General features: G+C 35.2%; 1 protein-coding gene across 5 annotated transcripts in view; it reads left to right on the top strand.

Moving 5' to 3' along the window:
* LOC134540797 (protein enabled) overlaps positions 1-14,972 on the top strand; it is a 76,026-nt gene extending 61,054 nt beyond the window's left edge. For all 5 annotated transcript variants that reach the window (XM_063383725.1, XM_063383722.1, XM_063383724.1 and 2 more), the window contains 2 exons: positions 12,077-12,323; positions 14,833-14,972. In XM_063383725.1, coding sequence (XP_063239795.1) covers positions 12,077-12,323; positions 14,833-14,861 — 276 coding nt within the window. In that variant the 3' untranslated portion in view covers positions 14,862-14,972. The remainder of the gene's footprint in view (positions 1-12,076; positions 12,324-14,832) is intronic.
* Positions 14,973-15,905: the final 933 nt, after the last annotated feature.

Here is a 15,905-nt window from a genome sequence, read left to right as displayed (position 1 = left end):
AGTGGTAGACACCCTACAAATAAAACGAACACCAAAAAATAATAATAACAAACAATGTCCACCCAACAAAGTGGTAGACACCCTACAAATACAAACAAATACAAAACAAATAATAACAAAGAATGTCCACAAACAAAGTGGTAGACACCCTACAAATACAAACAAATACAAAAAAAATAGTAACAAAGAATGTCCACCCAACAAAGTGGTAGACACCCTACAAATACAAACAAATACAAAACAAATAATAACAAAGAATGTCCACCAACAAAGTGGTAGACACCCTACAAATACAAATAAATACAAAACAAATAATAACAAAGAATGTCCACCAACAAAGTGGTAGACACCCTACAAATACAAACGAACACCAAAAAATAATAATAACAAACAATGTCCACCCAACAAAGTGGTAGACACCCTACAAATACAAACAAATACAAAACAAATAATAACAAAGAATGTCCACCAACAAAGTGGTAGACACCCTACAAATACAAATAAATACAAAACAAATAATAACAAAGAATGTCCACCAACAAAGTGGTAGACACCCTACAAATACAAACGAACACCAAAAAATAATAATAACAAACAATGTCCACCAACAAAGTGGTAGACACCCTACAAATACAAATAAATACAAAACAAATAATAACAAAGAATGTCCACCAACAAAGTGGTAGACACCCTACAAATACAAACGAACACCAAAAAATAATAATAACAAACAATGTCCACCCAACAAAGTGGTAGACACCCTACAAATACAAACAAATACAAAACAAATAATAACAAAGAATGTCCACCAACAAAGTGGTAGACACCCTACAAATACAAACAAACACCAAAAAATAATTAAAGAATGTCCACCAACAAAGTGGTAGACACCCTACAAATACAAACAAATACAAAACAAATAATAACAAAAAATGTCCACCAACAAAGTGGTAGACACCGTACAAATACAAACAAATACAAAACAAATAATAACAAACAATGTCCACCCAACAAAGTGGTAGACACCCTACAAATACAAACGAACACCAAAAAATAATAATAACAAACAATGTCCACACAACAAAGTGGTAGACACCCTACAAATACAAACAAATACAAAACAAATAATAACAAAGAATGTCCACCAACAAAGTGGTAGACACCCTACAAATACAAACAAATACAAAACAAATAATAACAAAGAATGTCCACCAACAAAGTGGTAGACACCCTACAAATACAAACAAACACCAAAAAATAATTAAAGAATGTCCACCAACAAAGTGGTAGACACCCTACAAATACAAACAAATACAAAACAAATAATAACAAAGAATGTCCACCAACAAAGTGGTAGACACCCTACAAATACAAACAAACACCAAAAAATAATTAAAGAATGTCCACCAACAAAGTGGTAGACACCCTACAAATACAAACAAATACAAAACAAATAATAACAAAGAATGTCCACCAACAAAGTGGTAGACACCCTACAAATACAAACAAATACAAAACAAATAAAAACAAACAATGTCCACCCAACAAAGTGGTAGACACCCTACAAATACAAACAAATACAAAACAAATAATAACAAAGAATGTCCACAAACAAAGTGGTAGACACCCTACAAATACAAACAAATACAAAAAAAAATAGTAACAAAGAATGTCCACCCAACAAAGTGGTAGACACCCTACAAATACAAACAAATACAAAACAAATAATAACAAAGAATGTCCACCAACAAAGTGGTAGACACCCTACAAATACAAATAAATACAAAACAAATAATAACAAAGAATGTCCACCAACAAAGTGGTAGACATCCTACAAATACAAACGAACACCAAAAAATAATAATAACAAACAATGTCCACCCAACAAAGTGGTAGACACCCTACAAATACAAACAAATACAAAACAAATAATAACAAAGAATGTCCACCAACAAAGTGGTAGACACAATACAAATAAATACAAAACAAATAATAACAAAGAATGTCCACCAACAAAGTGGTAGACACCCTACAAATACAAACGAACACCAAAAAATAATAATAACAAACAATGTCCACCCAACAAAGTGGTAGACACCCTACAAATACAAACAAATACAAAACAAATAATAACAAAGAATGTCCACCAACAAAGTGTTAGACACCCTACAAATACAAACAAACACCAAAAAATAATTAAAGAATGTCCACCAACAAAGTGGTAGACACCCTACAAATACAAACAAATACAAAACAAATAATAACAAAGAATGTCCACCCAACAAAGTGGTAGACACCCTACAAATACAAACAAATACAAAACAAATAATAACAAAGAATGTCCACCAACAAAGTGGTAGACACCCTACAAATACAAACAAATACAAAGCAAATAATAACAAAGAATGTCCACCAACAAAGTGGTAGACACCCTACAAATACAAACAAATACAAAAAAAATAGTAACAAAGAATGTCCACCCAACAAAGTGGTAGACACCCTACAAATACAAACAAATACAAAACAAATAATAACAAAGAATGTCCACCAACAAAGTGGTAGACACCCTACAAATACAAATAAATACAAAACAAATAATAACAAAGAATGTCCACCAACAAAGTGGTAGACACCCTACAAATACAAACGAACACCAAAAAATAATAATAACAAACAATGTCCACCCAACAAAGTGGTAGACACCCTACAAATACAAACAAATACAAAACAAATAATAACAAAGAATGTCCACCAACAAAGTGGTAGACACCCTACAAATACAAATAAATACAAAACAAATAATAACAAAGAATGTCCACCAACAAAGTGGTAGACACCCTACAAATACAAACGAACACCAAAAAATAATAATAACAAACAATGTCCACCCAACAAAGTGGTAGACACCCTACAAATACAAACAAATACAAAACAAATAATAACAAAGAATGTCCACCAACAAAGTGGTAGACACCCTACAAATACAAACAAATACAAAACAAATAATAACAAAGAATGTCCACCAACAAAGTGGTAGACACCCTACAAATACAAACAAATACAAAACAAATAATAACAAAGAATGTCCACCAACAAAGTGGTAGACACCCTACAAATACAAACAAATACAAAACAAATAATAACAAAGAATGTCCACCAACAAAGTGGTAGACACCCTACAAATACAAATAAATACAAAACAAATAATAACAAAGAATGTCCACCAACAAAGTGGTAGACACCCTACAAATACAAACGAACACCAAAAAATAATAATAACAAACAATGTCCACCCAACAAAGTGGTAGACACCCTACAAATACAAACAAATACAAAACAAATAATAACAAAGAATGTCCACAAACAAAGTGGTAGACACCCTACAAATACAAACAAATACAAAAAAAATAGTAACAAAGAATGTCCACCCAACAAGGTGGTAGACACCCTACAAATACAAACAAATACAAAACAAATAATAACAAAGAATGTCCACCAACAAAGTGGTAGACACCCTACAAATACAAATAAATACAAAACAAATAATAACAAAGAATGTCCACCAACAAAGTGGTAGACACCCTACAAATACAAACGAACACCAAAAAATAATAATAACAAACAATGTCCACCCAACAAAGTGGTAGACACCCTACAAATACAAACAAATACAAAACAAATAATAACAAAGAATGTCCACCAACAAAGTGGTAGACACCCTACAAATACAAATAAATACAAAACAAATAATAACAAAGAATGTCCACCAACAAAGTGGTAGACACCCTACAAATACAAACGAACACCAAAAAATAATAATAACAAACAATGTCCACCAACAAAGTGGTAGACACCCTACAAATACAAATAAATACAAAACAAATAATAACAAAGAATGTCCACCAACAAAGTGGTAGACACCCTACAAATACAAACGAACACCAAAAAATAATAATAACAAACAATGTCCACCCAACAAAGTGGTAGACACCCTACAAATACAAACAAATACAAAACAAATAATAACAAAGAATGTCCACCAACAAAGTGGTAGACACCCTACAAATACAAACAAATACAAAACAAATAATAACAAAGAATGTCCACCAACAAAGTGGTAGACACCCTACAAATACAAACAAATACAAAACAAATAATAACAAAGAATGTCCACCAACAAAGTGGTAGACACCCTACAAATACAAACGAACACCAAAAAATAATAATAACAAACAATGTCCACCCAACAAAGTGGTAGACACCCTACAAATACAAACAAATACAAAACAAATAATAACAAAGAATGTCCACCAACAAAGTGGTAGACACCCTACAAATACAAATAAATACAAAACAAATAATAACAAAGAATGTCCACCAACAAAGTGGTAGACACCCTACAAATACAAACGAACACCAAAAAATAATAATAACAAACAATGTCCACCCAACAAAGTGGTAGACACCCTACAAATACAAACGAACACCAAAAAATAATAATAACAAACAATGTCCACCCAACAAAGTGGTAGACACCCTACAAATACAAACAAATACAAAAAAAATAGTAACAAAGAATGTCCACCCAACAAAGTGGTAGACACCCTACAAATACAAACAAATACAAAACAAATAATAACAAAGAATGTCCACCAACAAAGTGGTAGACACCCTACAAATACAAATAAATACAAAACAAATAATAACAAAGAATGTCCACCAACAAAGTGGTAGACACCCTACAAATACAAACGAACACCAAAAAATAATACAGTAAACTCCCGGTATACCGCGCCCCGATAGATCGCGGAATCGGGTATATCGCGGGTCAAACCATGTCCCCCAATCAGAAATGAATAATAATAATAATAACACAGTAGAACCTCGTTAATTCGTGATGGTCGGGACCGAGATAATCACGGATTACCGAATTTCACGGACTAGCGATTAAAAGCCCGGAAGGTCTTGTCAAGCTTCTCAGACACCGGCGTGCAGCTGGGTAGGCCAAGGTCATGTGACGTAACATCTACCGAGGCTTACTGCGCCTTGGCAGCAGATGGATAAAAAATAGTAAACTCTCCATTATTCGTGTTAATTGGGACCCGCCGATGCCCGGATAATTAAAATCCTGTAAAAAAAAAGTAATAAACCCGGATAATCCGTTCACGGTAAGGACCGCCTTCGAATTAGTCTCGGCTTAAAAAAATACGGCACTGCCTAGCCATTAGTTCACGGTCATTTACAACAGCCGAAGAGAGAAAGATAAGATCGTGCTGAACTTGCACACATAAATTTTGGGTACCACCCCCCCCCCCCCCCCCAGCCCCCCACTCATCCCACTTCGTCCAGCCGAATGCCAGCCAGACACGTCGCTCGCCAGGCGCCTGCCGTGCATTGGCGGGTGGAAACAAACAAAGGGAGACGGGAAGCAGAAGTCAGGACATCCCCCTCAAGTTTAAAGAGTGACAAATGTGACAGCTGAAAGGGGGACGACGCAAAGGGTCGGTACAAACAGCGTTGCAGAGTTTGGCGGCCCATGCGAAGGCTTGCAGTGTTTGCCGGCCGCCGGCCCGCGTGACGTTAATTTTAAGCGCTGACAATTTTTACTTCTCTTTTTTTTTTCTGCACTTTTAAATCGTCCCGGACTATCCGATTCCCGAATTAGCGCGTCACGGATTAACGAGTTTCTACTGTAATAATAATGGAATAAATGGTTGACAGCCGATTAGGATAATTTTGCGTTGTAACTCACAAACTAAGCATCGGGCAGAAAAAAGCCTAGGCGTAGTAAATGTCCGCAGTGAAATTCTAAACAAGATATCTCCGTACATTATTCCTCTATCTTGTAGTGTTTTCAAATTATGGTCCAATCCAGCCCAGTGTTATTTTCTGAAACACTAGTTCTTAACATTTTTTTTAACTCACAAATAAAGCATCGGACAGGGGACCCGATAAAGCCCACCGTCCAGCGACATTATCCAGCGTGACTCGGCTGGGGATTGATTTTGGATAGGTTTGGTTGACGGCAAGCGCTGGGAGGGGAGAAGCGAGCCGAGATTATGCGACCAAGACACCCGGGTAGACGGGAGGAGTGGAATATAAGCGCCAGTGATGAGAGGGGCGATTAAGCCGAAAGGGGGGAAGTCTGGTGACCTTGAGTAGTTCACTCATTTCCGTCTGCACACTTCTCGTGGTCACGTGTGTTGACAAGCGGAGACATATAAATGTTTTGTTACAACTTGAACCTACAGACGTAATATTATTCGTTGTATTATACACGTTCATCTTTTTACTTTGGTATAATGTTTTAACATTAAATAGTAAAGTAAATCAGCTAGCGTATTTTTAATCTTTGCCGAGGAATTTCCAGTGGTCCAATACTTACGTGAACCATACTGTACCACTTTTGCCGTGAGGTAGTAAACAAGCCCCGGAAATGTTTATGTGTAGCGGCCTCCCGACCTTTAACCAGAGTCTGGGGAATATAACACTTGCCGATCCGAGCCACACACACTCAGCAACTCGACACAGCGTTTGATGGAATAAGTAAAGACAACGTTTAACAGACTTTTTAATACGGCGCCACTGATTGCGCTAAAATTATTTTGGCGCAATTTTTGTATCCCACATGTGACCATTTATAATTTACTGTAAGCATGGATAACAAAGTTTAACTAACCACTTTACACGATAGACGATTCTTTATTTTATATTGTACGAATGCTAGAATCGTTTTTCACGTATCTGCTGCATACTTCTGCAAAAGACACGCTATCTGTAAGTACGTAAATCTAGAATTTTTATTTTGTCAATCAAACTCGGTACTTTGCGATTCATATTCGGTTTGAAGTATTACTATGGCCTTTCTATTTAGAAGACTTTGACCACAGAATCGTGTATAACCGCACACACTGCACTTACTTTGTTACGGACACTCAGACGAAGCAGATACTGTGGCTGACACCACGAGACTGGCAGCAGCTTGTGTGCCGCACGTGTGTATGGCGGCGTGTGGCGCGCTCGTAGGCCGTGCGACAAACTGTGCGCGGCGTGCGGAAAAATAAAAAATAAAATTCAATATTTAATATTTATCTTTAAAATTTTTTTTTTATTTTTTCACCCGCGTTTAGTGAAAACTGCGGATGCAAAGTCCGCACAAAGGCGGGCCGTCTATACTGTGCGTGCTTCCTGACCTATTAGAACACAGGCGGTGTTTTATGCCTTTTGACCTTGGTCACATCGAAACATCGCGGTTATGCAACAACGCGGGTAAAAGTTATGTCCCCCGACAACCGCGTTAAATAGGGAGTGTACTGTAATAACAAACAATGTCCACCCAACAAAGTGGTAGACACCCTACAAATACAAACAAATACAAAACAAATAATAACAAAGAATGTCCACCAACAAAGTGGTAGACACCCTACAAATACAAATAAATACAAAACAAATAATAACAAAGAATGTCCACCAACAAAGTGGTAGACACCCTACAAATACAAACGAACACCAAAAAATAATAATAACAAACAATGTCCACCCAACAAAGTGGTAGACACCCTACAAATATAAACAAATACAAAACAAATAATAACAAAGAATGTCCACCTACAAAGTGGTAGACACCCTACAAATACAAACAAATACAAAACAAATAATAACAAAGAATGTCCACCAACAAAGTGGTAGACACCCTACAAATACAAACAAATACAAAACAAATAATAACAAAGAATGTCCACCAACAAAGTGGTAGACACCCTACAAATACAAACGAACACCAAAAAATAATAATAACAACAATGTCCACCCAACAAAGTGGTAGACACCCTACAAATACAAACAAATACAAAACAAATAATAACAAAGAATGTCCACCAACAAAGTGGTAGACACCCTACAAATACAAATAAATACAAAACAAATAATAACAAAGAATGTCCACCAACAAAGTGGTAGACACCCTACAAATACAAACGAACACCAAAAAATAATAATAACAAACCATGTTTACCATCGCACTGCATAGTTCCTTTGTTGTTACGACCACGTTCCACCGGAGGACCACACAAAATAATTGCGAGAGATAAATGCACAAAACTGTCCGAACCCACAAGTCACAGCACCTGTCCTACGGTCCAGAACACGAAATGTATGCACGGCATACCCATTGTTCGTGTTCTCGTTGAAGTCAACCGCACAGCCTACTCGCATTATGTGAACAAAAGAGAGAATTAAACAAAATAATGGCGCCTGGTAACAGTATCTTTATGGTCAATGTCGCCAACATCTTAATGGTTAAATTCCCTTCTAAACACCAGTTATACCTAGTTACACAACAAATAACAAACAAATAAACTTTTACAGAAATGAAGAAACAGCATAGACAAGGCCAAAGAATACTTACAACATGCAGTAATAGCTAAAGCATATAATAAGAGATAAGTAAACAGGACAGTAGAGGAACATATTCATTGATACTATATAATACACTACATTGCAGATCATAGGATACAGAATGTAAAATAACTAGCTCGACCCACCCCGGCTTCGCACGGATGCAATCTATTAATGTGCCTCATTTAGATTTAATAAGTCTTAACAAAAGAAAAAACATAAACTCAACTTAACTACGTACTAAAAAAAGAGCCAATATTCAGAATATGTACAAGGACAATAAATATGCAGCAAATTTTTTTTCATACTATTTAGAGAGTGAATTAATAAACAAAATAAGAAATGGTGTTATCTTTACTAATCATTCGTTGCTATATGGTGAAACGCTGCTTTATTGACAAACACTGTCATAGTTCAGACATTTTGTACAAAATATCTACAAATTATGTATATAAACCTTTCACTTTTAACACACTTTCCATTAGTGAAAACCATATTGAAATCCATTGCTTGGTATAGAAGAAGTAAGCAGAGAAACAAACAGTGACTTTGTTGTATACTATGTATTTAGTGAAATATTATATAAGAAGAAAATTTGTTGTGGTTGTATTAACATTTAGAATTAATAGAAACAGATAAGAAACTAAGGTAGAATAATATAAGCCTGCATACTATGAACACTAGCTTCTTTTTCTACTATTGGAAAAAATACTGTTGATTCTGTTAAAATTATTTAATAATCTTTATAGAACATCTTTATTTTTACTCATAATAAAGGATAAAAATTAATGAAAACTCTTGAGTCAGGAGGTGTCATTCTCCAGTCCGCCCTTAATCAAACTTTGAATAAAAAAAAATTTTTACCTGATGGTATTTTAGTTCATTTTTATACACAATATAAAATTGTGTATGCAGTGTACTGTTTGAAATAAAAATAAATAAATTGGAAACAACTACACTAGCTATAAGTAGACAGTCAAGATAACTGAAAGACACTTCAATTTTTTTGTGGCCATATTCGTTACAGTTGTGTACTTCATTGGTTGGTTTCATTTTGCGAATAAATTATAATTTTGTTTTTTCATTGAAATGGATATTTGGAAGGGTGAAGTTTCATTTCTAATGCACTTGGGTATCACCACGCACCCTTTTTACATTACAGTCAAACCTCTATCTATCGAACTCGCATGTATCGATTGTCCGTGTTTATCGTATACTCTCTACGGTCCCGGCAAAATTGCCATACAACTAAGGTTAAAAAAGTCCGCTTGTACCGATGTTCGAATTATCGTTTTGTCCGCATTGATCGTACAAAATATGTGGTCCTGTCACTATAAATTATAATAGATGATCGTTTAACCATAAAGATTTTGCAGAAATAACCATTTCTTAGTAAGAAACCGTCATAAAAACAGTAACGATAGTATACGGTAGTAAAAATCACCTTAAATCTGCAGCCAAGTAATGGAGCACGTAAATATGAAGAAAAGACAAATGAACAACAACTTACGAAGAAATATGGATGATGTACCATAACTACAGTACAAACCCAATTGTTATCCTAAGATAATTACCATAAAAAGAACTAAAGATTCTTTGTAGATACCATAATTACCACAGAAGCACGATAGCTACCACATTTGCACTACAGTTACCGTAACAACCGAGATGTATATTTACCGTGACGGTAATGTATTTATTTATGACATATTAAAATTAAAAAACTTATTGAAAAATAGGATGTTAAATTTTTATATGTACGTTTGGCACATGTTGCGAAGAAATAATGCAATCTGAAAGAATGCAGTACTACTACGAAAAGTGAAAAGGGTAATCGTGGATTTTTAGGTTATGGCAGTCTCTCTCGTTTTTCAGTAATATCGGCCGAAAATTAAGAAGCGTATCTGAAGTCGGCAGAAATGCCGATTCAACTAAATATTGGCAAAATCGGCTTCTTCAGTACAGCTCTACATTTTATGACATGAGTAAACATACCTATTTCAGACTTCAGGATATTGAAAAAGACTTTAATTTCCATGTGGATTTATAGTGCGTATGTTTTTTTTTTTTGCAAGTGTAAATTAAATTAAGTAAAATACTTCCATTTTTATTTATTTTTCAACTGATTTAACTTTAATGACAAGTAACTGATATATTTCTGACACTAATTTTGAGGTTAAAATATTTTTTTAAAATTCTTAGAGTGAAGTCCACATCTATTAAATGTCCGCATCTACTGAATTTTTTTGTTGGTCCCCTGAAAAACGATAGATAGAGGTTTGACTGTATTTATAATTTTTGCAGTTGATACTTCTTTAGGCATGTTATGAAAAAATTAAGAGAGGGAATTTTTATGATGCATGTACCATGCAACAGAATTTTCACAGGATGCAAAAAAAGATACATACAAATAAAAATTACATATGTCCTATTAAATCTTATAAAAATTTTCAAGTGTTTGTTGTAGTGTATTTATACAAGTGAGGTTACATTTTAGTATTTATAATTTATTTGCTTTATGAATTATAAAACACTTCATTTTTATTTAATAAATAATTAAAATTAATAAATTGGAATAAATATTCAGCCCATTTATTGTTTTTCATTATTAATTAAAAATTTGTCTTTTATTTTAATAAATTAAATAATATTATAGATGTGTATATACATATTAAATATTGAGTTTTTATTTCATTTTTTTTAGGTTGGAATTTAAAATTTACCAACCTTGTTTATACTTTATAATATCAATCCAGTCCATTCATTGTTTTATTTCTATTGATTATTTGCATGCAAAATTAAAAATATTTTTTTATTACGCCATAACGCACGTACGAGTACCCTCTTTTATCGCATAATTGTCGTACTCGCATAATTGTCGCACCCATATTTTAGGGCGTCAAAATTTGGATAAGAAAAACTCTCGCGTAAACGTCGCATGATTTTTTGGTCCCGCTATTAGATTCCGAGCGCTTTCTGTAGATATCTTTTTTGTATAAAACTGTGTATTTGAAAGTAGAAATCCAATATTTATTCGGAAATTAACTATTTTACTTATTTAGTTAACGGAAATACGAAGCTGTCTGATGTGTAAATTTTCTTTTAAAGACGTTTTTAAACGTTATAACCTTTATCTGTTCGTCTGCGTCGCCGCGGTGTACCGCTAATGAAAATGTAGCCAGCGCTAGTTGGCATCATTCATGTTTGGTTATGTTGCTTCCCGCATAGAGCGCGCACACGTAGTCGAATATTGATATCTCGCCGATCGGATGCTACGCGCGCTCTCTCTGTCGAGTGCCGAGTTAACTACATTTGACGGCCCGCACTCTTTCGTGGTAAATGTGTACTACAACCATAGTTACGCGTTAGTTCACGTCACATTCGAGTGGCTTGCGTTTGGTTTCACAGATTTTGTTTTTCTATTTAAATTTGACTAAAGGTTTTTGTTGCACGAATTAGATTTATAAATTATTTGGCATGCTCTTGTATACTCCACCTTTTTTTAAATGAACTTACTTTCCATGAACGGGTTTTGTTTTTATGAATAACTTTACCTAACAAAAAAAAATTAATTCCGCATGATCGTCGCACTCCTACTTTTGGAACCTGATTCTAGTATGAAATGTGCGACGATGGTGCGAGAGAACACGTGTGAGAGCGGGAGGTGCCCTGCCCGCAGGAGGGGGACGCGGGCCAGGACAGGAAGGCGTGGGACAAGGCGGGCGCCAACGGCAGGTTCGCCAACGGGCCCGGCCCGGAGTCGCCCAAGCCGGCGCGCAAGCGGCTGGGCTCGTCCTCGGAGGAGCCGGCGGCGGGGAGGCCCGACGGCGCGGCGGAGGGGGGCGGCGGCTGGGAGGCGCTCAAAGCCGACCTGCTCAGGGAGATGAGGAAGGAGATGGACAAGATGAAGCAGGACATCATCGACGGTCAGTGCGAGGGGGTAGTTGCCTCAAGTGGTTTGTAGTAGTTGATTATTTACCCACCATTAGCACACCCTAGCAGTATGAGAACATGCTACAGCCGGCTTAATTTATATGGGCAATTCCACATACACATTAGAAAGAAATATATTAAAGTGTACTAGGCAATTATCCAGGGTCTGTATTAGAGATAGGTCACTAGATTCTAGGATAATCTTTGATTTGGTTCCTGAATTCAACCTTTTTCACTACTGGTTTGTACAGCAGCCAATACACAGATTCAGACATTATTTACCCACCATTAGCACACCCTAGCAGTATGAGAACATGCTACAGCCGGCTTAATTTATATGGGCAATTCCACATACACATTAGAAAGAAATATATTAAAGTGTACTAGGCAATTATCCAGGGTCTGTATTAGAGATAGGTCACTAGATTCTAGGATAATCTTTGATTTGGTTCCTGAATTCAACCTTTTTCACTACTGGTTTGTACAGCAGCCAATACACAGATTCAGACATTATTTACCCACCATTAGCACACCCTAGCAGTATGAGAACATGCTACAGCCGGCTTAATTTAGATGGGCAATTCCACATACACATTGGAAAGAAATATATTAAAGTGTACTAGGCAATTATCCAGGGTCTGTATTAGAGATAGGTCACTAGATTCTAGGATAATCTTTGATTTGGTTCCTGAATTCAACCTTTTTCACTACTGGTTTGTACAGCAGCCAATACACAGATTCAGACATTATTTACCCACCATTAGCACACCCTAGCAGTATGAGAACATGCTACAGCCGGCTTAATTTAGATGGGCAATTCCACATACACATTAGAAAGAAATATATTAAAGTGTACTAGGCAATTATCCAGGGTCTGTATTAGAGATAGGTCACTAGATTCTAGGATAATCTTTGATTTGGTTCCTGAATTCAACCTTTTTCACTACTGGTTTGTACAGCAGCCAATACACAGATTCAGACATTATTTAACCACCATTAGCACACCCTAGCAGCTGTATAAGAACATGCTACAGCCAGCTTAATTAGATGGGCAATTCCACATACACATTAGACAATAATGAAAATACGGTAAAATCATAATGTGAACAAACATGGCCGATGAAGTAAACAAAATTCAAACGTGATTACAGTAGGCCTAGGTATAAAAACAAAATCATGCAATATTTGAAAAAATTACCTGATTCATTTGCTTTCAAACAGTAGTGTAGGTACTATACAGGAATTGTCTTTTAACTGCTATGCAACTGGATAAACATGTTTCAGTTTCATTGTGCTTCATAATGTAATCTTAAAGAGAGTATTCTATTTTTTTTTTTTTTTAAATTAATGGTTGCTCACATATTTTTCATACTAAAAATTAAAATAGCTTAATTACATGAAAATTTACAGTTGTAAAATTCTTTTTATAAATATAAATATTGTACGTAGGGACTGTAGGCTATTAATGCAGTTAGCACTATGATAGTGAGTAAAAAAAACATCTTTGAGGTAGGTAATGTGTACAGTGAGTATTTTTTGCCACTATTTTCTTTTAGTTGAGCTTAAAAGGAAAATTTAAAAATAAAAATTGGCTGACTACTCAACTCTAAAAAATTTTTTTTTGTATGACTTGACTCAATTCAATATTAAAATATGCTACTCGTGCACCTCTAGTAACAAAACTGAATGAATGATCATGGAAAAAGTCACGGAAATAAACAGTAACTGTGCTTTTTGTTAATTTCCATTTTGTTTTATTGATTCCTCACTTGAGTTCATAGTTACTCATTAAACATAAGTAGTTGGAGACTGACTCTTCAATTACAGGAGAATTATCTCTGAAAAGGTTTTTTCGTTTTATCATAAAAGTCGGCACAAACCTGTGATTAGTAAATAAGTTCTTTATGTTTATGATGAACTGTTATTATCTATAAAGCATGTTGTTGGAACGTGAAAATATATTCTTAAAAGTGAAGTACTTTGCAATGGAGTTTAACTGTATAGATGAATTATGTTTTGATTAATTGGTCAAAAGCATAATGTGTAATGTGTGCCATGTACATATTTTACATGGTAAAATACTTTTTTTTACATGTTCTAAAAATCTTTACTATAAAATATTATATTAAGGTACTGACCAAGCTTAGTTATGTTTTAACATCTCGTAGTTTTTTTTATTTAACAAAGTTCCCGGCATATAAGATGGCGGGGAATATAGTAAAATTTCAACTTTTCAGTTAATATGATTGTCAAATAAATGTATACCTTCGTCTTGGTTTACCAGTGCTAAATTTTTTAAACTTATTACGCTGGAAATTTTATTAAGCAGGAATTTTTTTAGGAGGTTTTTGCTGTATTTTGGCTAATAAAATAGGTGGACCCTTAATAATGTGCCAGTGTTAGGGCTCTCGTATGAGATAGGATTGGTACACTGTATGTTCATGATGGTTCGCATGCTTCCCAGTGGCCAACTGACCAATCGTGTGCGTGTTGTGACCGCAGCCATAAAGGTGGAGTTCAGTCGGAGGTAATGGCCGCGTCGGTGTTGCGGCTGGCGCACCCAGTTCCTAGGAGGCAGAGTTGGCTGCGTCATCATTCGTCAGGTCTGCGGGGAGAAAGTGACGGAAGGGAGAGAAGAAGGAGAAAAATAAAACCACAAACAAACCAACCAGGAATATTATCACCTACACTTTTTTTTTTTTTTTTTTTTTTTTTGGACGGCGAGCGTCCGGTGCGAAAAGTCGCGTCCGCTCGCGGGGGTGCTCCCCGTGGATTTTTTAAAAAAATTTTTATTTTTTAATGTTGCTGGTTTTTGTTCTGTGTTAGTTGTTTTGTTTGTGTTCCAACTTGTATTGGCGTCGTGTCGGCGATGCGCTTCGCGACGCGGAGACACTAGTCATCGTTATGTTAGCCTCTCGGTATGCTTCCCGCTGTTTACTGAATGTATTAATGCTTTGCAGTGGCACATTGTAAAGAGAAAAAAAATGACATAGCACATTTTTTATGGATAAAATATTGTATTTATATTATGTGCATATAATGTATGCAGTACATTTTTTGAATGAATCTTGTGTGTATAATGTAATTATATTGAATAATTTTTTATTTAATTTGTATATTCGTGTTCATAGATTATTTTTTTTTTTGACATTTTAAATGTCATAGTGAGATGTGAGAGCTAATCGGATGTGTGGCTGAAGTGATTGTATTGCAATTGGAAAAGAAATCGAAACTAAAGTGTTAGCCAAAAATCATTCCTATGGTAATGTCGCCAGTATAAGAAAAAATGTGCTCTCTTCACATAACATAGTATACAATGTAATATGTTACAAATTATAATTTTACATATGTTATGTAATTTATGTAAGTGACGTACTTTGTAAGTTTGCTCTATTACATAGTAAACAATTTTTGTAATTTTTTTTATTGCTTCTAGTTGTAATGCCTGACCTTAGAAATATTCTGCGTTGTGTTATTGAACTGTTTCATAGAACTAGTATTATGAACAGTTATATTTATTTTAGTGTTGCTTTGCGTAGCATTTGAGAATACAATTTACGCTGTGTATATCAATG

The sequence above is a fragment of the Bacillus rossius genome, chromosome 17 (assembly GCF_032445375.1).
Source record: "Bacillus rossius redtenbacheri isolate Brsri chromosome 17, Brsri_v3, whole genome shotgun sequence".
NCBI classification, from domain to species: domain Eukaryota; kingdom Metazoa; phylum Arthropoda; class Insecta; order Phasmatodea; family Bacillidae; genus Bacillus; species Bacillus rossius.
This window is presented reverse-complemented; position numbering and strand designations above follow the sequence as displayed.